The sequence below is a fragment of the Pygocentrus nattereri genome, chromosome 15 (assembly GCF_015220715.1).
Source record: "Pygocentrus nattereri isolate fPygNat1 chromosome 15, fPygNat1.pri, whole genome shotgun sequence".
NCBI classification, from domain to species: domain Eukaryota; kingdom Metazoa; phylum Chordata; class Actinopteri; order Characiformes; family Serrasalmidae; genus Pygocentrus; species Pygocentrus nattereri.
In genome coordinates this window covers 1851764-1877072 of record NC_051225.1, presented here as the reverse complement: position 1 = coordinate 1877072, position 25309 = coordinate 1851764, and the positions used below count along the sequence as shown (strand labels likewise).

The following is a 25309-nucleotide window of genomic DNA, read 5'->3' as shown; positions in this document are numbered from 1 at the left end:
GAGGCGTGGAGGCGCCTTGTTTCTTTTATGGTATTAATTATTAGATTATAAAGATTTTATTCGTCTCGTTTGTCTGTAACACATTTTATTTATGAAGACCCGTTTTCAGAATGAATTAAAAAGATGTCAAATAAAAATGCAGCGCTGGATCGTATAAATTAATAAATGGTCAGTTACTCTCCTCAGAAATCGGGAGCTTTGCAGCATATTTTGAAGCCCTCTGGTTAAAATTAGACGTTTTAGTTATTATTATTATTATTAATAATAATAATGTTATTAATTTATTTGATTGTATTTCACTTTGTTATTTTAGATTATTTTGCTGCTGTTTACCCATTTAGTGTAGCAGCAATGTGTTTTATACTGATATGGGTTGTAATCATAGGTGTTTAAAAACTCTGCTGTCTGATCCACTCACACCAGCACAACATGCCGCAACCACCACGTCAGTGTTACTGCAGTGCTGAGAATGACCCACTACCCAAACAGTACCTGCTCTCTGAGGGTCCATGGGGGTCCTGACCACTGAAGAACAGGGTAACAGAGTATCAGAGAAACAGATGGACTACAGTCTGTAACTGTAGAACTACAGAGTGCAGCTATACGGTCAGTGGAGCTGATAAAGTGGACAGTGAGCGTAGAAACGAGGAGGTGGTCAGAACGTTACGCCTGATCGGTGTTTTGATCACTGTATGTTGAGATAAGTATATATATACATATAGTACTATGCAAAAGTCTTAGGCACCCAAGACATATTTTCAAAATCTATTTATTTGTGTAGTTTGTAGTAGTTTGTGTTTATTTGCAAAAATGAAAAATAGAAAACTTAATATTTGAATAAACAAAATGTATAGAATAGTAATTGATTATATATATATATATATATATATATATATATATATATATATATATATATATATATATAAATAACTGATTTTCTGGATGTCAGTGTGTGTGTTTACCCATCTCCAAGCCTCTCCTCCTCGAGGAAGCCCAGTATTATATGTAGTTAAAAAGCAGCTCCTGGTTTGACCAATCAGTGCAAATAAACCAAATAAAGGACCAAATTCCACATTCAGTTTCCATATTTTAATGTGAAACTCTCACTCTCACACTGAAATCAGTGAAACGAGTTAGTTGCTTTAGCTGCTTATGCAAGCTGCATTACATTATTACACATCACAAGCCCAAATTTCACAACCTGAGAACACCAGTTCCCCTCCGTACACACAACAAAAAGCCAGCAATGCTTAAGTGAAGGTAAAGAACCACATTTACAGCCTGTGTATGATGGAAAACCTAAAAAAACTTTTGAGAATGTAAAATCATGCACTGTTGTAGCAGACACTGGAGCACAGGATGTTCTAAAGACATTAAAGGTCACTAAAAGATATCATTTAATAAAAGTCATTAAAAGACATTAAAACTACAGAGCAGCTGCACATGAGCCTGAGGTCACCATGCCCAGTGCTAAGCATGGCATAGTGGGGTATAAAGCCCCCCAGCACTGGGCTGTGGAGCAGTGGAACTGTGTCCTCTGGAGTGATGGAGCTCCATCCAGTACCTTTGGGATGAGTTGGAGTGACCCAGAACTGACCATCCAACATCAGTACCTGACCTCAATAATGCTCAATCAGATCCTCACAGCAATGTTCCAATGATCTAAAGCCGTCTCAGAAAAGAGAGGCTGTTATTGCAGCACAGACCCATTAATAACACCCTTATTTCAGAAGAAACTCTAAAAACTATTTATTATAGTACATATGTATGTATGTATGTATGTGTGAGGTATGTATGTTTGTGTGTGTATGTGTGTGTATGTATGTATGTTTGTGTGTGTGTATGTATGTGTGTGTATGTGTATGTATGTGTGTGTATGTATGTGTATGTATGTGTGTATGTATGTATGTATATGTGTATGTGTGTGTATGTATGTGTGTATGTGTGTGTATGTGTATGTATGTGTATGTATGTGTGTGTATGTGTATGTATGTGTGTATGTGTATGTATGTGTATGTATGTGTGTGTATGTGTGTGTATGTATGTGTGTGTATGTGTATGTATGTGTGTATGTATGCTGTCTATCTACAGTGCCGTGCTAAACAGTGATTCACATCATTGCTCTCAGAGTCGTTCGTAGCCTTGTCCACGGCGTTCACGGGTCAGCACAAAAACCAGCACAGCGATGAGGATGATTCCCACCACTACAGCACCCAGCACGATGGGAATGATCCGCTTGGTGTAATCCGCCCAGCACTCCACCTCTGCAATGACACGACAATTTAAAAACAAGCAGAGATCAGCAGCCGCTAGTTCTGTTTACTCAGGTAGCACTTGTTTCATTTTCAAATGCAGATACTTTTATTTCTACTCAAATATATCAGTAGGTAAAGTAATCTACGCTTTCCTCAGTGACTGTCATTGACAGTTATGTCTTATTTACATTTTCGGGTTGATTCTGTTGTGCTGGTTCAGCTCCTGTTCTGCTTTACTGTCACTTTGGAGCTTTAGTGTTTTATTTTATTTCTACTACTACTATGACTACTACAACTACTACTAACACCATCACTACTACTATCACTACTACTAACACCATCACTACTACTATCACTACTACTGACACCATCACTACTACTACCACTACTACTATCACTACTACTATCACTACTACTAACACCATCACTACTACTACCACTACTACTATCACTACTACTAACACCATCACTACTACTATCACTACAACTAACACAATCACTACTACTATCACTACTACTAACACCATCACTACTACTATCACTACTACTGACACCATCACTACTACTACCACTACTACTATCACTACTACTAACACTATCACTACTACTAACACCATCACTACTACTATCACTACTACTAACACCATCACTACTACTATCACTACTACTGACACCATCACTACTACTACCACTACTACTATCACTACTACTAACACCATCACTACTACTATCACTACAACTAACACAATCACTACTACTACCACTACTACTATCACTACAACTAACACCATCACTACTACTATCACTACTACTAACACCATCACTACTACTATCACTACTACTAACACTATCACTACTACTAACACCATCACTACTACTATCACTACTACTAACACCATCACTACTACTATCACTACTACTGACACCATCACTACTACTACCACTACTACTATCACTACTACTAACACCATCACTACTACTATCACTACAACTAACACAATCACTACTACTACCACTACTACTATCACTACAACTAACACCATCACTACTACTATCACTACTACTAACACCATCACTACTACTATCACTACTACTAACACTATCACTACTACTAACACCATCACTACTACTATCACTACTACTAACACCATCACTACTACTACCACTACTACTAACACCATCACTACTACTATCACTACTACTAACACCATCACTACTACTACCACTACTACTAACACCATCACTACTACTATCACTACTACTAACACCATCACTACTACTGCCACTACTACTAACACCATCACTACTACTATCACTACTACTAACACCATCACTACTACTACCACTACTACTACCACTACTACTAACACCATCACTACTACTATCACTACTACTAACACCATCACTACTACTATCACTACTACTAACACCATCACTACTACTGCCACTACTACTAACACCATCACTACTACTATCACTACTACTATCACTACTACTACCACTACTACTAACACCATCACTACTACTATCACTACTACTAACACCATCACTACTACTACCACTATTACTATCACTACTACTAACACCATCACTACTACTACCACTACTACTAACACCACTACTACTACCACTACTACTATCACTACTACTACCACTACTACTATCACTACTACTAACACCATCACTACTACTACCACTACTACTAACACCATCACTACTACTATCACTACTACTAATACCATCACTACTACTGCCACTACTACTAACACCATCACTACTACTATCTCTACTACTAACACCATCACTACTACTACCACTACTACTACCACTACTACTAACACCATCACTACTACTATCACTACTACTAACACCATCACTACTACTATCACTACTACTAACACCATCACTACTACTGCCACTACTACTAACACCATCACTACTACTATCACTACTACTATCACTACTACTACCACTACTACTAACACCATCACTACTACTATCACTACTACTAACACCATCACTACTACTACCACTACTACTATCACTACTACTAACACCATCACTACTACTACCACTACTACTAACACCACTACTACTACCACTACTACTATCACTACTACTACCACTACTACTATCACTACTACTACCACTACTACTATCACTACTACTAACACCATCACTACTACTATCACTACTACTAACACCCTCACTACTACTACCACTACTACTATCACTACTACTAACACCATCACTACTACTATCACTACTACTACCACTACTACTATCACTACTACTAACACCATCACTACTACTATCACTACTACTAACACCATCACTACTATTAATACTATCACTACTACTACCACTACTACTATCACTACTACTAACACCATCACTACTACTAATACTATCACTACTACTACCACTACTACTAACACTACTACTAACACCATCACTACTACTATCACTACTACTAACACCATCACTACTATTAATACTATCACTACTACTACCACTACTACTATCACTACTACTAACACCATCACTACTACTATCACTACTACTAACACCATCACTACTACTAATACTATCACTACTACTACCACTACTACTAACACTACTACTAACACCATCACTACTACTAACACTACTGTCATCACTACTACTGCCACTACTACTATCACTACTACTAACACCATCACTACTACTAACACCATCACTACTACTACCACTACTATCATCACTACTACTAACACCATCACTACTACTAACACCATCACTACTACTGCCACTACTACTAACACCATCACTACCCTGTGGCCACCCATTAGTATCTCATTCCCACACCTTACTAAGTCATGGCCAGGTCTTAATCTTCGCATTCCCACACCTTATTTTTATTCATACAGGATGTCATCAGCAGGCTCCGTACACCTAAGAGCACAAAGGTGAGAACAGATCTGCGCTTTACGAACACGTCATGGATCTGACGGAGACTTTTTCCCAGGACCTTTATCAAGAACTCATTTAAGAACAGACTTAGGAAGACATTTGGGAATGAGGCCCACTGTTCTTTATCAGCCGGTTATGAGAAAGTCAGGAAAACCAAACCTACATAAGTTGCGAAAAACATGAAATTAGGGATGTAGAAATAAAAGAAACTTTTTAAAGCAGAAAATAATGTCACTAAAGAATTTCTGGTTCAGATCAGTGTGATGGAAACAAGCTGCTGCAGAAATCGCAAATCATTTTTCATGCATTTCTTTTTCATCACTTTGTGCAGGAAGTCAATGTAATTGTGTCGCTGCTATGACCAAAATTCACTGAAACAGCATTAAACTAAGATAAAACAGTGATTATTGTCATTTTTAACAGAGAAAATTCTCACATTTGTGGGTTTCTGTGGTCACTTTTGTAGCCATTTATTTCTCATATCTCTCCGTTTGGAGGGTCATGTAGCCCCAACACTTCACCCCACCCCTCTATCTCAACAAGAATCGGGACACCCACCCCCAGACGTGAACGCGCAAAACAGAGGGGTAGAGCTGAGAGGCAGGCCCAGGGGTTAAAGGGGATTGGGCCTAGAATGTCCGTACCTTTTCCAAATGCTCCGCTGGGCAGGTCAAACGCTTGAATCTGCAGAGGGACGAGCTTCAGTCTCAGGCTGTCAGCCAGAATGAGGGACGTGTCAGACTTGCACATGAAGCTTCTGCCGCTGTTGGCTTTGAAAAGCTTCTCATTGTCCATAATTCCAGGATAGGTTTTGCCTGAGAAGGAGAGACATTTTAGCAAAGAACCAGCACTAAACAGAGCCCTGCTGGTCACATCCTGTATAGATAAATATAATGTGTGGCCACATAATATGAGGGAGAGAGAGAGAGGAGAGAGAGAGAGAGGGGGGGGCAGAGGGAGAGTGAAAGAGAGAAAAAGAGAGAGAGGGGGGGTGAGAGAGAAAGAGAGAGAGTGAAAGAGAGAGAGAGAGAGAGGGAAAGATGGAGGGAGAGAGAAAGAGAGAGAGAAAGAGAGAGAATGAAAGAGAGAGAGAGGGAGAGAGAATGAAAGAGAGAGTGAAAGAGAGAGAAGGAGAGAGAGAGAGAGGGAAAGATGGAGGGAGAGCGAAAGAGAAAGAGAGAGAGAGAATGAAAGAGAGAGAGAGGGAGAGAGAGAATGAAAGAGAGAGTGAAAGAGAGAGAGAAGGAGAGAGAGAGAGAGAGAGAGGGAAAGATGGAGGGAGAGAGAAAGAGAGAGAGTGAAAGAGAGAGAGAGAGAGAGAGAGAGAGAGAGGGAAAGATGGAGGGAGAGAGAAAGAGAGAGAGAGAAAGAGAGAGAGTGAAAGAGAGAGAGAGGGAGAGAGAGAATGAAAGAGAGAGTGAAAGAGAGAGAGAAGGAGAGAGAGAGAGAGAGGGAAAGATGGAGGGAGAGAGAAAGAGAAAGAGAGAGAGAGAAAGAGAGAGAGTGAAAGAGAGAGAGGGAGAGAGAATGAAAGAGAGAGAGGGAGAGAGAGAATGAAAGAGAGTGTGAAAGAGAGAGAGAGAGGGAGAGAGAGAATGAAAGAGAGAGTGAAAGAGAGAGAGAGAGGGAGAGAGAGAATGAAAGAGAGAGTGAAAGAGAGAGAGAGAGGGAGAGAGATACAGAAAAAGAGAGAGAGAGACAGAGAGGGAGAGAGAGAATGAAAGAGAGAGTGAAAGAGAGAGAGAGAGGGAGAGAGAGAATGAAAGAGAGAGTGAAAGAGAGAGAGAGAGAGAGGGAGAGAGAGAATGAAAGAGAGAGTGAAAGAGAGAGAGAGAGAGAGAGAGACAGAGAGGGAGAGAGAGAATGAAAGAGAGAGTGAAAGAGAGAGAGAGAGAGAGAGAGAGAATGAAAGAGAGAGTGAAAGAGAGAGAGAGAGAGAGGGAGAGAGAGAATGAAAGAGAGAGTGAAAGAGAGAGAGAGAGAGAGAGAGAGAGAGAGACAGAGAGGGAGAGAGAGAATGAAAGAGAGAGTGAAAGAGAGAGAGAGAGAGAGAGAGAGAAATGGTACAGATGCATTTTTTGTCTAATGTAGCTTTTTTATCAGTTAATTACTCCATTACAAGTTTTCCTGACTATTTGAGGCAAAAAAGACAAACTCTAAGAGAATCTAAGAATCTCTCATGATTTCAAAGACCGAAAGCAGTAAATTACTTTTAAACTAAAATCATTAATCTCATATTTACAGATCTGAGATGGTAAATCTCGGCAAGTGCAGAACAGTCTGCCGTGTGTAAACCGGTAAAAATCAGTCAGATTTAAAAATGAAAAGTCAAAGCGTTTTTTCTTTTTCATTTTCCCAAATTATCTTAGCCAAAAATCTTCCCTACTTGTACCATTTTTAATAGCTAACGTCTGAGTTACGGCAATAAAACAGGGTTTACTTTGTTTTGACTTCATTTCGAATAAACGGGGGACGTGGCTGCGTCTTTACAGGCTGGAATTGTTTACTCAGTCTTTCCCCCCAAATTAAGTTACTGTCATTTCCTGCCCACTGGCTACAGCTGTGGTCACACACGGCAGGGGGGGGGGGTCTGGTGGTTCTGCATATGAGACTTCCTCGTGATCTCGAGGCAGTTAGACATACGCGCCACAGGTGGCTGTTCTTCCTCAAAGCGCACACAGGGTTCTGTATCTGAGTGTGAGGAACTCGAGCGCCGTTCTTTCACCTTTTCACTCTTTCTTGGACACAAATTCAACCCCTTAAATGGCCAAGGAGAGAAATTCTGTCTTGTCACGTGAAATGAACCTTGCATAGAGTCAATAAATCGAATATTTCTCTTGTTACGATCGCTGTGAGCTTATTGTAAGACTATTTACCGTATTTCTAGATGTTTTTTACTTGTTTCAAGTGAAATTATCTCCTATATCGGCAGAGAATTTTGCGGTCACACTTTATTTGGATGGTCTATAGATGCTCTACAGAGACTTAACCCATTAACAGACTTTCTGATGATGTCCAGTTGATTACCAGGTTAGGGTTAGGAGGACATGTAGTTCTTACCTTGGCGTTAAGGTGAGGGTTAGCTTTAACTTGAAGTTCAGTTGAATTCAGTGGGTATATATATATATATATATATATATATATATAATGGTCGAATGTATTTAAAGGCCAACTGAGGATTTAAGAAGCGCCTGCAGTGGACCAGCCAAGTATCACTTAACTTCACAATCAGTTGCATTTAATGGATGTTTAGTCGAATGTTATTTAAAGACGTACTGAACGTTTACAAAGAATCTACAGTGGGAATGAAGTCTTACCGATTTTGTTTGTTGTAAGAAATGAGTGTGAAATTCACAAAATGATCTGCCAGTATAATGAGATGATTTTATTTAAGAAAATTACTCAAAACAAATGAAAAGTAACAAGAAATAAGCTAGATCATCTTATAATAAATACACAGCCATCTACAATGGGAAATATTAGCTACATCGACTACAATTCAGATCATTTCACTTGACAAAATACTATTTTTTGCTGTGCACACTCTTCTATAATCTAACAACAGCTCAGCCAGGTTACACTGAAGTCCCTGTGGTTACTGAATAACAAGCCTTTGAATGGAATTTGCATTTAATTTTAAAGGGTCACAGAGCAATTCCAACATTTCTGCATAATTAAACAGCTAAGATGTAAACAAAGCGATTCAGAGTGGTTTGGAGTCAGAATTGTTCACGGTGGTGGTGATAGGAACCAGACGTCTGAAGTGCTTAAATGAAAATAGTCCCCCCCAATTTTTTTTTTCCTCTCAGATTTTCCACTAATTTACCATCTATTTTTATAGCAACATTTAGCCTGAAATATAAATACACATACAAAAGAAAACAATAAATAGAAAACTAGCTAAGATTAACAGGTTACAGGGGAATTTTGCCAGTGTTTCCCTAATTTTCTGTATAACATCATATTTAAGACGTAAACAGAGTAATCCAGGGAGCAACGCTCCATTCTAGAGTCAGAACTGCTCACAGTGGTGGTGATGGGAACCAGACGTCCCTCTAAAAGCTCCTCACAGAAAGTTCCTACATGAACTGGTTCTGAATTCACTGCCTGATGACTGAGACGCTGTTTTATGAGAGTTTAGTGAACTTCAACTCCATTCATGGTGGAGGGAGACATGCAGGGCGCTGTGCGGCAAAATAGTCCCCAAAGAAAACTCATTATTCCAGATTTTCCTCTGTTTTCCATCATCAACATTCCATATAAGCTCAGAAGACTCGTGTAGGTCCTCTGGTGGTTCTGGATGGTAAATAAAGTGACTATATCTGTGTTGTAGTCATGGCGACCCCTGGTTCCCATCACCACCACTGTAAAGACGTCTGAGTCATTTCACTACACCATTTTGATTACAGATTTCCTTTAAGTATCTCTAATAGACTTGACTGTGTGGTTTCTGACACTGTATGACTCACTGTTATCAATAAACATGGACTAAAGCACATTAGCATAGCGTAAACAGTAGCAGCCACCTGGAACACTGAATTCAATTCATGCTTTAATCCATATTTATAGATAGCAGTGAGTCATACAGTGTCAGAAATATAATAAATATAATCAAGCCTGTTAGAGACACTGAACAACTACAGCACATGGTTTCAGGCGAGCCTGCGATGATTTAGGCATGCAGTTAGCACTATGCTAATCACTGGGGCATAAGCTTTCATTACTTGTTAGCTACATTAGCTTTGGAGATCCGGTGCTAAAAATAAAGAAGCAAACTTCATGTTTTGCCTGATCCAATAACGGGAAAATTGTGTAGGGGTCATTAACATGATGAGCATTGTTTAAGTCCATTACTTTCCCAAAAAAATAATTTCATAAATACATGACATATCGAATTATTCAGCAATATCTCTTGTATATTTTTCAGTGCATCCATTTAAAATTCATTTTAGCTTCTTTTTTGCATCCAAAATGTCAGGTGGTGCAACCGTCCAACCATATGGGCTGATTAAGTAAACTTTAAAAAAAAGGTAATTTATTTATAAAATTCTAATTAAAATAGTTTGATTGTATGTTTGAAAATAAAAACCATGTTGCAAAATAATTACAGGCAAATGTAAAAGCTCTCAACTCACTGAAAAACTTTTGTCCTCAAGGTCTTACTTCCTCATGTCAGACGGCACAACCAAAATCAAAGGTCTTTTATTTTGAAATGCTTTTTTGCGAAAGAGTGGCCAGGGTATTACATCATAAAGAAGATGCCATGCGGCCTTTGTGATGCAACGCCAATCTTGTGAAGCATGCGATGTTTGAGTCGTGGTCAGAACGGTTCCGTTTACCATGCCGGGTTGTTCTGAGCTCAGGAGAACCAGGAACATGTGGAGTTATTATTATAATGTTTATTTATTAGAAACAATGTAATTATAACCTCGAGTTGAAGATCAAAGGTTTCTGCGGGTGTCCATGCAGACGCCTGTTTAATGTGAAATTAGTGTGAAAAGTCAGGCGGCGCAGCCGGTCAGTCAGACGGAGCAGCCGGACCAGCACAGCTTAATAACTGAAACAGGCAGTTAAAGCTCTGATAACACACAATATATTAAAGATAAGAGATACACTCAGATATTAATGCAGATATTTATGCAGATATAAAGATTTTAAATGGTCAAACCTCGCATCTCCATTTTTGTCGTTTTTTAGTTTTTGGCATAATTTGAAAATACTTATAGTCCTATATATTGTGTGTAAATCCCAAGATGATTGGACCAAAAGAAATGACCTAAAATGACCTGGAAAAATGTCTCGTTCCATTGACTTACATTAAAAGTAGAGTATGTTTTTACCTTCTCCTGTAAAGTTACAGTTTTGGAGATTTGGAGAGGTTTTGGTCCGACAACAGTGATTTTTATCATCAACACTACTTACTTTTGCATTTTATGCATGGAGGCTTTGGCGTCAGGGTGGCCCTCAGTTTGCTAACGTAGGACAGACTGCCTTCCTGCAAGAGACATCAAAGCATAAAACATATTCTACATGGAACCTTTTTGAAAAGGGTTCTATGTAGCACCAAAAATGATTCTTCAATTATTATTATTATAATGCCAGGCTTATTACCATAGAAGAACCTTTATCACCTTAGAAGAACGTTCTATATATATATATATACATTTTCCATCAATCTGAAGAACCATCTCACCATGCGAAGAACACCTCAATCACACAGATGATTCTTTGAGAGCTGATGCTTCTATACACAGCCATCGTCTTTACTAAGGAACCTTTGAAGAACCATCATGTTTCAGAGTGAATGAAAAGGAGCAGAAAACATTCTTTAGTGAAGACCAGGTTCTATGAAGAACTATGAACACTCAAAGAACACTCTGTGTGATTGAAGAGTTCTTCGCATTGTGAAAGGGTTCTTCAGATCGACAGGGAATGTGCTGTAGATGGTTCTATGTAGAACCTTTTTGAAATATAGCACCAAAAAAGGGTTCTTCTATTGTTATGATGTCAGGCTTGTTACAACAGAAGAACCTTTGGTAAAAAAAAGGTTCTATATAGAAACATCTACAGCACATTCTCTGCCAACCTGAAGAACGCTTTCACGATGCAAAGAGCCTTTTAATCGTGCAAAGTGTTCATAGTCCTTCATAGAACCCGTCTTTGCTAAAGAACCCTTGAAGAACCATCATTTTAAGCGTGTATTTTAATGAAATTGACATCATCAGCTGCTGAAGCTGTGGTTATTCAGAATCAACGCTCATATTTGACTGTTTTTTAAATAAGTCCGTCGTTGTTTTTGACACACAGCCTCCTGTCAGTGTTGATATAGAATCAGTTGATGTGTCTGTGTGATAGACGCTCATATATAAAGCAGTTTGGCTGTATAATAGATTCGTCTATTAAGCGCAGAATTATAATGAATTAACTCTGCTTGCACTGATTGATCAGACGATTCTAGCAGGTGTTGCACTTGAACGGTAGGAGCTAGAAACAAAGTCCAGGGCTTTGCTTGTATCACAGATGTTTATGTTGCTTGTATATAAATATGATCAATCCAGCTTAAATATTATGGTCACACTTTATTTGGATGGTCCGTATCGATGATCTACAGATACTTAAATTACTAACAAACTTTCTGGTGATACTCGGTCGAGTCTCAGCATCAAGGTCAGGGTTAGCTCTAGGAGTAGGTTGAGGTTCAGGTTTGAAGTTAAGGTTAGGTTTAGGTTTAGGTTTAGGGCTAGATTTAATGTATTCTTTCAGACTCAACTTCAAGTTCAGGTGCACTTCATCGATATTTAGATGAATGTGAGTTAAAGGCAGACTGAGTAACCACAAGGCATTTACTTTGGACCATCCGAATAAAGTGGTACCAGTATTTTAAAACTTATTTCACAAAAAACTAAAACATGTTAGGCTGTGCACTGCAAAAAAAATTAGATCTTAAGTAAAATTATCCTAACAATAATCAATAAATCCAATGTTGGGATTGTTATAAGCTCAATTTAATATGACTTGCCTTATTTCTAGACATTTTTCACTTGTTTTAAGTGAATATATTTAGTGAAATTATCTCACTGTGCTTGCAGGAAATGAGCTTGAAGTGATCTGCCAGTGTAGTGAGAAAATTTTACTTAATAAAATTACTTAAAACAAGTAAAAGATGTCTAGAAATAAGGTAGATAATCTTATAATCAGTGCAGAAATATCTCCAAAATGGGAAATATAGATAGATATCGCTGTTGTCAGAAAAGAAAACCTTGTATCTCAGTTTTTGACATTTTTTCAGTTTTTGGCATAATTTGAAAACGCCTGTTGCTCTTTATATTGTAAATAAATTTCATGATGAATGGACCAAAAGAAATGGCCCAAAATGACTTGTAAAAAAGTCTGGTTCCATTGACTTACATTAAAAGTAAAGTATGTTTTTTCCTTCTCCTGTAAAGTGACCATTCTCTAGATATGAGGTTTTGTTCCGACAGCAGCGACATACTGACTAGATTTAAGATCATTTCACTTGACAACGTGCCATTTTTTCAGTGTGCCCCGCCCTCCTCTATGTATAACTGTGTTAAATAGAGCTGCACTTATACTGAGCAGCAGTTGTCAAAGCAGCTGCCCATTGACTTCTATTCTAAGTGTTCTTCCCAGTCAGTGGTTTTTCTGTTGTTTTGTAAGTAAAAACGTCTTGAGAAACTACTTGAAATGACCGTCTGTGGTAATCGACTGCATTCCGCAGACGTGACAGATGGACCATCGGCTGAAAAATATTATAATATATCTGACTTTTTGTTACCAAATCATAAGGCAAATTATTCAGTAACTGCATGAAATAAATGTAAATTTTCATTTTATTTCATTTATTAATTTATTCATTGTAAAATCTCCCCTCAAATGAACAGAACGTGTGTTTTATGATCTCCACATTTCACTATATGCTCACAATTCACTGCTGAAAGCCAAAAATCTGCGCTGCTCTTTGCGTTATTTTCTAAAAGTGATGTTTCCAGAGCAGATCACTGAAGAGACGCCGTCTGTTTATAGTTTAGAGCCCAGATTTGGGGAAAAACGGGTCGACTTTCAGTAGAAAAACAAACTGAGTTCAGCTTCTTTTATTATAAGGGTTTAAAATGACATCACCGTCTATTAGACTGGAGAGAAGAGCTACAGCCTCACACGACGCCCAGCTTCTGAATGGAGCTTATGGAGTATGAACGTTATGGAGAACATGACCGAGTGCGGTTTGGAGCCACCGGTGGTCCCGAGGAGTTGAAGAGGTTAATGTTGGTGAGTAAACAGAATTCAGTTCCACTGGTGGTTTGAACGTTATTGCACAAGCATTTAGACACTAAAGGTGGTGCTCACAAGCAGAGGGAAGACAGTGATGCTGCCTACCTTGATGAACGTGAACTCCAGATTTCCTCCATCAAAAACGAGAGACAGTACGGCCCTCTGGTCTCCACAGTAACCGGTTGCCCTTGTGGATTTAGGATCAATGTTGAAAAACGAGCTCTTCTGCAAAATGAACAGGAAAGTGTTTAATTCAGTGCTGAACTTTTCACTGCAGGCCTCATCAAGAAGCTGCTTTACAGAACCAGAGCTCTAATGAACTGACAGTAGCTTTGACAATCAATTAATCAGGTTACTGAATAACTTGATTAATTGATTTGATGATCGGTTTTAAGGCTTTAGATGAAAATTAGATGAGAATTAAGTGAAACCTGATACATTTACACTGGAATGGCACTGATTGGGGAGCATAATTTTTGCTAATAATTAATTGTTATTAATTAATTTGATAAGTTGATTACTTTTTTCCACTGGTGGACGAAGTACACAAACCATGTACTGAGTTAAAGTCGAGACCCCCAAGGTAAAATATTCCTCCAGTAAAAGTAGAAGTTCCTCCCTTTAGACCTCCACTTGAGTAAAAGTACTAAAGTATTTCCCTTCAAATGTACTTAAGTATAAAGTAAAAGTACTAAAAGAGTAATTCTGGCTCTGATGTCCTGTTATCATTTTTATAACCAGACTGGCTTCATGAACTCATTTCAGGTGAAAGTCCTCCAGCGTCTCTCTTGGTAAACCAGTCTTTTAATAGAACGTCATTAATTAGTGACGCTGACGTCTATTAAAATGATCAGAAGCACAAAACACTGAAGGTAAACAGTTTCCATCAGGGAGAACCGAGTGGCTCTGAAATCACTTTTTACACACAAGCAAAGTTTCAGTTTCAGATTTATTTACAACTTAGTTCCAAGTTTAAGTTGAATAAAAACTGGCTTTAAACTCAGGATCACAGATGAGCTCCTTTACTATGTTGATCTGTAGGCGTCTGTTCATAAACATAAACCAGCCCAAACTCATTTACTATAAAATGAAATGGTGTTTGTAGAAATTCAGAAAAAAGCCGCGTCAGTCTCGACTGCATATGTGGACATATTTCTATATTGAGCTCTATTTACACAAAGTTAGGTTAGTTCATCATTTATGTTGAACAGACTCTCCCAAAGTTTTACGCTGCTGCGCTGACGTTGAACCGCGTGCTGCACTGGGTCGGTATGACCGACAGGTCAAAACCAGCTCTAAACAAAGTGACCGCTGGGCCCTGATTGGTGCTCTGGCTTTGCGCTTCTTTCGTTTTGACATGTTACGTTTTTATACACACAGAAACCAAAAGAACGACAGATTTCTCAAAATGTAGGAGGAAAAAGTCGGATATTAGACTCTGAAATGTAGTGCAGAACATTTGGTCAATAATAAGCTCAATAAAAGTCATTTAAAATAATATGAAATGTGAAATAAAACGTAAACTATTTAGAATGTTTCAGACAACAAAATGCCTAATGAGTGTTAAATGGTACCTGTGATGAGTCTTGACGAGTTTCATGTAAATTAATTGTGTTTACTTCTATGATTTATATGCTTTTTTAATGTATATGTTGTAAATAATGCTGTCTTCAGTGATTAACAGAGAATTCTCTAAATTTCTCGAAATTATTCATTAAATTAAATAGATTTGAACAGTCGGTCAGAGCGGTTTGGTGTGAAACTCTCTGTTCTAGATAAACTGACTGAGTCAGAACTGTTCACAGTGGTGGTGATGGGAACCAGACGTCCCTCTAAAAGCTCCTACAGAAAGTTCCTACATGAACTGGTTCTGAATTCACTGCCTGATGACTGAGACGCTGTTTTATGAGAGTTTAGAGAACTTCAACTCCATTCATGGTGGAGGGAGACATGCAGGGCGCTGTGCGGCAAAATAGTCCCCAAAGAAAACTCGTTATTCCAGATTTTCCACTGTTTTCCATCATCAGCATTCCATATAAGCTCAGAAGACTCGTGTAGGTTCTCTGGTGGTTCTGGATGGTAAATAAAGTGTCTATATCTGTGTTGTAGTCATGGCGACGTCTGGTTCCCATCACCACCACTGTGAAGACGTCTGAACTGTTTCACACCAAACTCTCTGAACCTCTGTTTACACCTCACACTGGATTATGGAGAACATTTTATGACTTGAACATCAGTTAAATTCCCGTCTACACAGAAAGCTCCAGTTAAACACGCTTATCCATTTGACTGACCAGAGTGGACCTCTCAGCAACTGCTCTGAAGGCAGATTTGATGTTCAGTTTTAAGGGTTTACATGAAATTTAGATCAAAATGTAGTGAAACCTGATACATTTAGACTGTAATTACACTGACTAGCGAGCATCATTTCTGTTATACTGATAAATACAAATACCAAATAAAAATACTAAATAAATAAATAAATAAAGAGGCCGACTTTCCTTTTTTTCCGTTCTATCCACGTAGTTCCTCAGTTCACTTGGTCCCTCGAAATCTCAGGCTTATTACACACTAAGCCTTATTATTCAGCAGCTGCAGGGTTCTCAGGTTCTCAGGTTATCGAAGTGTGTAATAAGACTTTTGTCTTAACTTGACTACAGTTTTTTAGTTTTATTAAGTGATACTTTTTTAATCCCACAAACGGGGAAATTCCACCTCTGCATTTAACCCATCAGTGCAGTGAAACACCACATACACACTAGTGAACACACACACTAGGGGGCAGTGAGCACACTTGCCCGGAGCGGTGGGCAGCCCTATCCACGGCGCCCGGGGAGCAGTTGGGTGTTAGGTGTCTCGCTCAAGGACACCTCAGTCATGGACTGTCGGCTCTGGGGATCGAACCGGCGACCTTCCGGTCTCAGGGCCAGTTCCCTGACCTCCAGCCCACGGCTGCTCAATCTTCATCTTCATCATCCTGTGATCATTTTTCCTGTGTAGGTTCTATGAAGGACATTTTTACGTGTAGTTTTTCTTGGGGAGGGTTCACTGTCATTCTTTTTGTCCTATTTTAAGTGTTTTTTGTATTTATTGTACTTTATTTCTGTTTTGTGACTATTAGTGAACCATTTATATTGTATTTTCAGAGATAATACTGGTTTTAAGTGGAGTTTTAGGGTTTTTGTGAACAATTTCTAATTTTACAGGTTGTTTTTCTGTTTTGTGAGTAAGTTATACTGTAACATCTCAAACATAGGACATTTTTATTTTCTATTTTAAGCATTTTTGTGACTATTTGTATATTTTAATTACAGATATCTTGTGCTGTCAGACCTTATTTTAATTTTGTGAGCGTTTCTGAACAATGTGTACTGTATTTCAGACCTTTTTGATTGTAATTTTAGGATTTTTTTGTGACCAATTTGCAATTTTACAGGAGTATTTCACATATGCGCACTAAGACAGTTCTTTTTTCTATTTTGAGTGTTTTTTGTGATCATTTGTTTTTAAGCACAGAGGTCCTGGGCGGTCACACTGTATTTGTGTTTTGTGAGTATTTGTGAACAATATTTTTTAGATATGAGTGGTTTCTTAGATATTTTAAGTATAGTTTAGGGTTTTTTGTCGACCGCTGGGCTTGGCTCCAGCTCCCACCGTGACCCAGAAGGATAAGCGGTTTAGAAAATGTGTGTGTGTGTGTGTTTTAATCCTGTTTTGTGAGGATTTTAAATGTTTGCAAACAATTTTGATGCAGGTGTTTTTCTATTTTTGAGCATTTTATGTGTTCTTATGTGTTTCTGAACCTTTCCACATGCAGTTAAAGTGGGTTTTTAGTGCCCTCTGTGCCCTGTGACCGCTGTTCTGTGTGTGTTGTGTGCAGCTCCCTCAGTGAAGTGTGAACAGAGTGTGTTCTCACTCGAGGCCTTTAGTGCTGAGAGGGGGATAAAAAGTGCTGAAGTGATGTCGCGTGGTACCTTGTTCTCTATCACCGTGAACTCCACTCCCAGAGACGCCCTCACGCACACGCGGCCCTGCCGGGCCAGGGTGTAGATCCCCACCAGCGGCGGGCTCTGTTTGGGCTGGAGGGTGGGCTGTTTGGAGGCGTTCTGCAGAACGAGGTCTTCATCTCCGGAGTGGTCCAGAGAGGCTTCATGCATCAAAGCATGTTCGACCACTTCAGACGCCTCCGACACCGCACAGTTTCCTGTGTGCAGTTTTTCACACATACTCTTTGTTCACGTGGGCAGAACCATTCACGGCTCTCCTATCACACATTCAACGTGCACTGAGCAAGTTATGCTATAAACTGTTGTTATAAACGCTGTGAACACAGATTCTACGGTAAAGCAAAGCTTTTTACAGCGAAGCTACTGCACAGTGTACGACAGCGGCCTAAGGGTCTACTCTGTAAATGCCTGTTGAATTTCATGTGGATCAAAGTCATTGGTGTCATGTTATGGAATGTGTGTTAAGAATCCAGTTAGCTTTGTTAATGTGCAGGTCCATATTACAATTTATCACAACTACAGAACTTACACATTAGTTTGATAGTAGATTAATGAATAATTCATAGTAGATGCTGAATAATTCATAGTAGATGCTGAATAATTCATAGTGGATACTGAGTAATTCATAGTAGATACTGAATAATTCATAGTAGATGTTGAATAATTCATAGTAGATACTGAATAATTCATAGTAGATGCTGAATAATTCATAGTGGATACTGAGTAATTCATAGTAGATACTGAATAATTCATAGTAGATGTTGAGTAATTCATAGTAGATGTTGAATAATTCATAGTAGATACTGAATAATTCATAGTGGATACTGAGTAATTCATAGTACATACTGAATAATTCATAGTAGATGTTGAATAATTCATAGTAGATACTGAATAATTCATAGTAGATGCTGAATAATTCATAGTGGATACTGAGTAATTCATAGTAGATACTGAATAATTCATAGTGGATACTGAGTAATTCATAGTAGATACTGAATAATTCATAGTAGATGTTGAATAATTCATAGTAGATACTGAATAATTCATAGTAGATGCTGAATAATTCATAGTAGATACTGAATAATTCATAGTGGATACTGAGTAATTCATAGTAGATACTGAATAATTCATAGTAGATGTTGAATAATTCATAGTAGATACTGAATAATTCATAGTAGATGCTGAATAATTCATAGTGAATACTGAGTAATTCATAGTAGATACTGAATAATTCATAGTAGATGTTGAGTAATTCATAGTAGATGTTGAATAATTCATAGTAGATACTGAATAATAGTAGATACTGAATAATTCATAGTAGATGCTGAATAATTCATAGTAGATACTGAATAATTCATAGTAGATACTGAATAATAGTAGATACTGAATAATTCATAGTAGATGCTGAATAATTCATAGTAGATGTTGAGTAATTCATAGTAGATGTTGAATAATTCATAGTAGATACTGAATAATTCATAGTAGATGTTGAGTAATTCATAGTAGATGTTGAATAATTCATAGTAGATACTGAATAATAGTAGATACTGAATAATTCATAGTAGATGCTGAATAATTCATAGTAGATACTGAATAATTCATAGTAGATACTGAATAATTCATAGTAGATGCTGAATAATAGTAGATACTGAATAATTCATAGTAGATGCATTGAGGAATATTCTCCTCACCCTGAACTGACTTCTTTCTGTACCAACATCTTTTTTCCTGTTAATCTTTGAGTCACATTGACTTTTATCAAAATAACCGCATAATTATTTCTAACCAAAGTGTGTTCCGCTGAAACTACTGCTGGGGGGTTTCGGCGTCGTACCTCGCTGAATCACACAAGACAGAGCGGAGAAAATGAAACTCACCCAGGAAGAGCAGAGCGGAGAGAATGAACAACTGCATGGTGACGATTCTTGCAACAGTCGTCTTGAGAAACAGCTCAGTGTCTGAGTGCTCTGAGACGGGCTGAAGTGAGGGATCTGCTCTAAAGCAGCGCTGCCCTTAAGGACGCATCCTTCTGGGAGGGGCTTTCTGTTTTGATGCCCTCAGCTACCCTGCCCAACTCCCTCTGTGGCTGCAACACTGAAAAAACTGCTGCGTTCAATTTACTTTACTCAAATGTGTGATACAATCCACAGGATTACTGCAAATCATCATTACTATTGTTTATTGCACAGTGGGTTAAACCCAAAAACACAAAACAGTGCTGTAATATATTTTACTACATTTCATTTATGAGGTAACTACTAGTTTTAAACTAACAGTTATTCAGTAGCCAGTCACAGTAATCACAGGCTAACAATTACAGGCTAACAATCACAGGCTAACAATAAAGGCTAACAATCACAGGTAACCAATCACAGGTAACCAATCACAGGTAACCAATCACAGGCTAATAATTACAGGCCAACAATCACAGGTAACCAATCACAGGCTAACAATAACAGGCTAACAATCACAGGCTAACAATCACAGGCTAACAATCACAGGCTAACAATCACAGGCTAACAATAAAGGCTAACAATCACAGGCTAACAATAAAGGCTAACAATCACAGGTAACCAATCACATGTAACCAATCACAGGCTAATAATTACAGGCCAACAATCACAGGTAACCAATCACAGGGTAACCAATCACAGGTAACCAATTCCAGGCCAACAATCACAGGTAACCAATCACAGGATAACAATCACAGGGTAACCAATCACAGGCTACCAATCACAGGATAACAATCACAGGCTAACAATCACAGGTAACCAATCACAGGCTAATCAATCGTATGTTAACCAATCACAGGCTAATCAATCATAGCTTAACCAATAACAGGATAATAAATTATATATTAACCAATCACTGCATTCCCTTGCAAATAAATTTACATTTACGGCATTTGGCTGACGCTCTTTTCCAGAGCGGCTTACAATTGGATCATTTTACACAGGGAGGTGAAGGTGGTGTTGGGAGTCTTGCCCAAGGACTCTTATTGGTATAGTGTAGGGAGCTCACCAGGTGGGGGACTGAACCCCAGTCTACAGTGTAGAAGGCAGAGGTGTTACCCACTACACTAACCAACCAACCAACAAATTGCGTTCCCTCGCAAATAAATTGCGTTCCTCAGCGCAGGCTGGTGACGCTCTAATGTGGGCGATGTTGTTGGGCACCTCTGGTCTTACATTTGTTTGTGGTCTGATGAGCAAAACATTTGCGAGGGAACGCAAAGTCATCATTTTTTATTTTTATCACGGCCCCTTAGGTGCTCTGTAGAAAGATGTGTCCACATTTCAAGCAAGGCTGGCGTATTTTATCATCACAGAAGAGCGCATTTCAGCTGTTCATGACAAACTCAGGGTGTAGGTACTCTTTAAAGGGGGTCCGAGAACTTTACACAACTCAAGTAAAAGTCTGGGTTCAGTCCAGTTTCCAGTTCAGACCTCAGCCAGTACAGAAAACTAATATGAATTCAGCTGCATTTCACTCAGACGCCTCTTCAAACCCTCTCCCTGATCAGTGGCACCTTCCTCCCAGCTACATCAGTCTCATAGCTTCCTTAGCAAGACTGCTTTCATATTCGTAAGCAAGGTGTGAAATTCAGGGGGTCTTGGGAGGTCAGGGTCCTCCTGATTAAGTTCTGGACCCTGGATAATGTTATGCTTTCCGCTTTTCGTCTCAAATCCAGATTCAGTGAAGCTCCTTGTTTATCTGCTTCCCCAACAATCAGCTTCTGTCTCTGGTGGTCTTAACTAACTAGAGCTGCAGCTCTGCTCTGCCTCAGGGGGGCGCTGTAGAAGACCGGCTCACCCAGTTGGTCCTTCATAGTCTAGAAACCGTAACTCTGCCCGGATTCCTCTGAAAAACTTTCCAGTGAGCTGCAGCAGATCTGAAAACTGGAAAACCCGCCCAGTTTCCCAAGAGTTTGGAGTGAAGAGTGACTGTTCCTCATTCCTCACACTGAAGACAGAAGACGAGACGAGGAAGATCTCAGTTACTGTGAGGAAGAGCGCAGAACCGCACTAGAACAGAGACTCTACAGAAGAGGAGACGAGGAAGATCTCAGTTACTGTGAGGAAGAGCGCAGAACCGCACTAGAACAGAGACTCTACAGAAGAGGAGACGAGGAAGATCTCAGTTACTGTGAGGAAGAGCGCAGAACCGCACTAGAACAGAGACTCTACAGAAGAGGAGACGAGGAAGATCTCAGTTACTGTGAGGAAGAGCGCAGAACTGCACTAGAACAGAGGCTCTACAGAAGAGGAGACGAGGAAGATCTCAGTTACTGTGAGGAAGAGCGCAGAACCGCACTAGAACAGAGACTCTACAGAAGAGGAGACGAGGAAGATCTCAGTTACTGTGAGGAAGAGCGCAGAACCGCACTAGAACAGAGACTCTACAGAAGAGGAGACGAGGAAGACCTCAGTTACTGTGAGGAAGAGCGCAGAACCGCACTAGAACAGAGACTCTACAGAAGAGGAGACGAGGAAGACCTCAGTTACTGTGAGGAAGAGCGCAGAACCGCACTAGAACAGAGACTCTACAGAAGAGGAGACGAGGAAGACCTCAGTGACTGTGAGGAAGAGCGCAGAACCGCTCTAGAACAGAGACTCTACAGAAGAGGAGATGAGGAAGATCTCAGTTACTGTGAGGAAGAGCGCAGAACCGCACTAGAACAGAGACTCTACAGAACAGGAGACGAGGAAGATCTCAGTTACTGTGAGGAAGAGCGCAGAACCGCACTAGAACAGAGACTCTACAGAAGAGGAGACGAGGAAGATCTCAGTTACCGTGAGGAAGAGCGCAGAACCGCACTAGAACAGAGACTCTACAGAAGAGGAGACGAGGAAGATCTCAGATACTGTGAGGAAGAGCACAGAACCGCACTAGAACAGAGACTCTACAGAAGAGGAGACGAGGAAGATCTCAGTTACTGTGAGGAAGAGCGCAGAACGGCACTAGAACAGAGACTCTACAGAAGAGGAGACGAGGAAGATCTCAGATACTGTGAGGAAGAGCACAGAACCGCACTAGAACAGAGACTCTACAGAAGAGCAGCTGATAGAACAAACATTTACTGTCATTGAAGCATCAGCGCTGCTATGAAGAGAGAGATAACCAGACAACATGAGACCCCGGGGGTTATACCGGGGGTCACTTAACTCACTTAACATACACTGACCTTCTGACCTTCTGAGTCAGTAATTAAACCGATTTGTGATAGATTAACTGCCCAGATTCAGTCTCTTAAAACGTGCTTTTACACGGTTCTTAAAATTTCTTTTTAACATATCTTGGCGATGTATTGACTATAAATAGGATTTCTTGTTTTAACTTAAAAAGAAAACAGCCAACATCATCGCAGAGTAAGTAAACGGGAATTCCACTCATTTTTTGCTCATTTAGTAAATAAAGTCATTCAGAGGGTTTGGTGTGAAACGGTTCAGACGTCTTTACAGTGGTGGTGATGGGAACCAGACGTCGCCATGACAACAACACAGATATAGACACTTTATTTACCATCCAGAACCACCAGAGAACCTACACGAGTCTTCTGAGCTTATATGGAATGTTGATGATGGAAAACAGTGGAAAATCTGGAATAATGAGTTTTCTTTGGGGACTATTTTGCCGCACAGCGCCCTGCATGTCTCCCTCCACCATGAATGGAGTTGAAGTTCTCTAAACTCTCATAAAACAGCGTCTCAGTCATCAGTGAATTCAGAACCAGTTTATGTAGGAACTTTCTGTAGGAGCTTTTAGAGGGACGTCTGGTTCCTATCACCACCACTGTGAGGAGCTTTTAGAGGGGGACGTCTGGTTCCTATCACCACCACTGTGAGCAGCTCTGACTCGGTGAGTTTCTCCAGAACAGAGCGTTTCACACCAAACAGCTCTGAACCGCTCAGTTTACATCTTATTAACCATTTTATTATACAGAAAATTGCTGAAAAAACAATGCAAAAAGGTGAAATTCCCAATTAACCTGTAAATGTTTGCCTGTTTTCTATTTACTTTGTTTTCCTTTGTGTATGTATGTCTGTATCTCAGCTTAAAAGGTCCATATGGCCAGTGTCCTAGACACAGATTAAGCCCAAGCCTAGAATAAAACTCATTTTCAATGGTTATTTACACTTTATTATTTGCACTGCACGTCAGACCAAGACTAGGTTTAATCTACAGCGCTGTTTACAGCTTAACCATTTAGTTATGCTAAAAATGAGACAAATGGGAGGAATTCCCCTGCGAACAAAATAATAATGTGTATCTTACGTTCTGCTAACTTATTAGTTGGAGTTAAAAAACCTGCTGTTTTGAGCAAAAACATCAGATCGTTTGCTATAGAGTGTGATTATTACGGCTGCTGGGATTTGATCCTCTTTAATTTGCTCAGTAGAGTTTTGTGGCCGTTTTTATATTTGACTGCGGTAGATTTTTACACTTTCCCAGCCACAGACAGCGCTAAGAGAGCAATGCGTAAAGCTGCTTGCTTGATAAAACCTATAAAACACACAGTAAAACAGGAATAAGCCTCATTTTTATTCAATATCCATAACAGTATGTAGACCCACACTTCGTTTTGTAGGTGGTGCAGTAAATTCTGTAAAGTAAAAAGGTAAAAAAGTGAATTCTGGGAAGAGCTCTAGTGGCTCGCGTGGATTTTGGAGAAGCGGCCCAGGGTTCAAAGGACAAAGTGTGGCTTTAGTTACACAGTGGAGCGGCTGTGTTTACCCATCCAAAGTCTTTGGAAAGAGCCGAACCGCTGCTGATACTGAATCTGCAGTCTTTCTCTCAGTGGGGACGTTAGCATATGTCAGTGGTTTTGAATAGGCAGCAGTGTTAAACGTGCAGAATCACACAGAATCACAGAAATAAGTTAGAAAAATCTACTTCAATTAAAAAGTTATAAGTATACAGGAACATTTTGCAGTGTCACAGTGACATTTTACCTCCATTATCTCAATATTGTAGGCCTCCGCGACCTTTTAACCTGCAGGAGTCAGACATAACATCAACACAAGTGACTAACAGTTGCATACGGTGATAATGTAATAATATTAAAGGTGCACTCCACCTATTTTCACCCTCATCTCTATCTGTTGCAGCGATGGCGCATGACTGATGACCACAGATGATCATTTGGATGTGCCTTCCTGAACCCAAAATGACAGAAGAACTCTTATCGCTGCTGTCGGAACAAACTCGTATCTCCAAAACAGTAACTTTACAGGAGAGGGAAAAAACACGCTTCACTTTCAGTGTAAGTCAATGGAACCAGAGTTTTTTCCAAGTCATTTTTGG

General features: G+C 39.4%; 1 protein-coding gene across 1 annotated transcript; it reads right to left on the bottom strand.

Moving 5' to 3' along the window:
• Positions 1–1978: 1978 nt before the first annotated feature.
• On the bottom strand, positions 1979–20033 carry LOC108413350 (lysosome-associated membrane glycoprotein 3). The gene is made up of 6 exons (XM_037545585.1): positions 19882–20033; positions 17972–18201; positions 14103–14222; positions 11130–11202; positions 5852–6022; positions 1979–2264 (listed from the first exon to the last, which is right to left on the bottom strand). Exons 1-6 carry the CDS (start codon positions 19916–19918, stop codon positions 2125–2127), a joined length of 771 nt encoding a protein of 256 aa, XP_037401482.1. The 5' UTR covers positions 19919–20033; the 3' UTR covers positions 1979–2124.
• Between the last annotated feature and the right edge of the window lie 5276 nt (positions 20034–25309).

What these genes read in the sequence shown, in the direction of transcription:
- LOC108413350 (XM_037545585.1), bottom strand. Translation starts at nt 19,918, where the DNA reads ATGCAGTTGTTCATTCTCTCCGCTCTGCTCTTCCTGG. An exon ending in TCACGGTGATAGAGAACAAG is followed by an intron (nt 14,223 to 17,971) that starts GTACCACGCGAC and finishes TTCATTTTGCAG; the next exon opens with AAGAGCTCGTTTTTCAACAT. An exon ending in TCCATGCATAAAATGCAAAA is followed by an intron (nt 6,023 to 11,129) that starts GTAAGTAGTGTT and finishes TCTCCTTCTCAG; the next exon opens with GCAAAACCTATCCTGGAATT.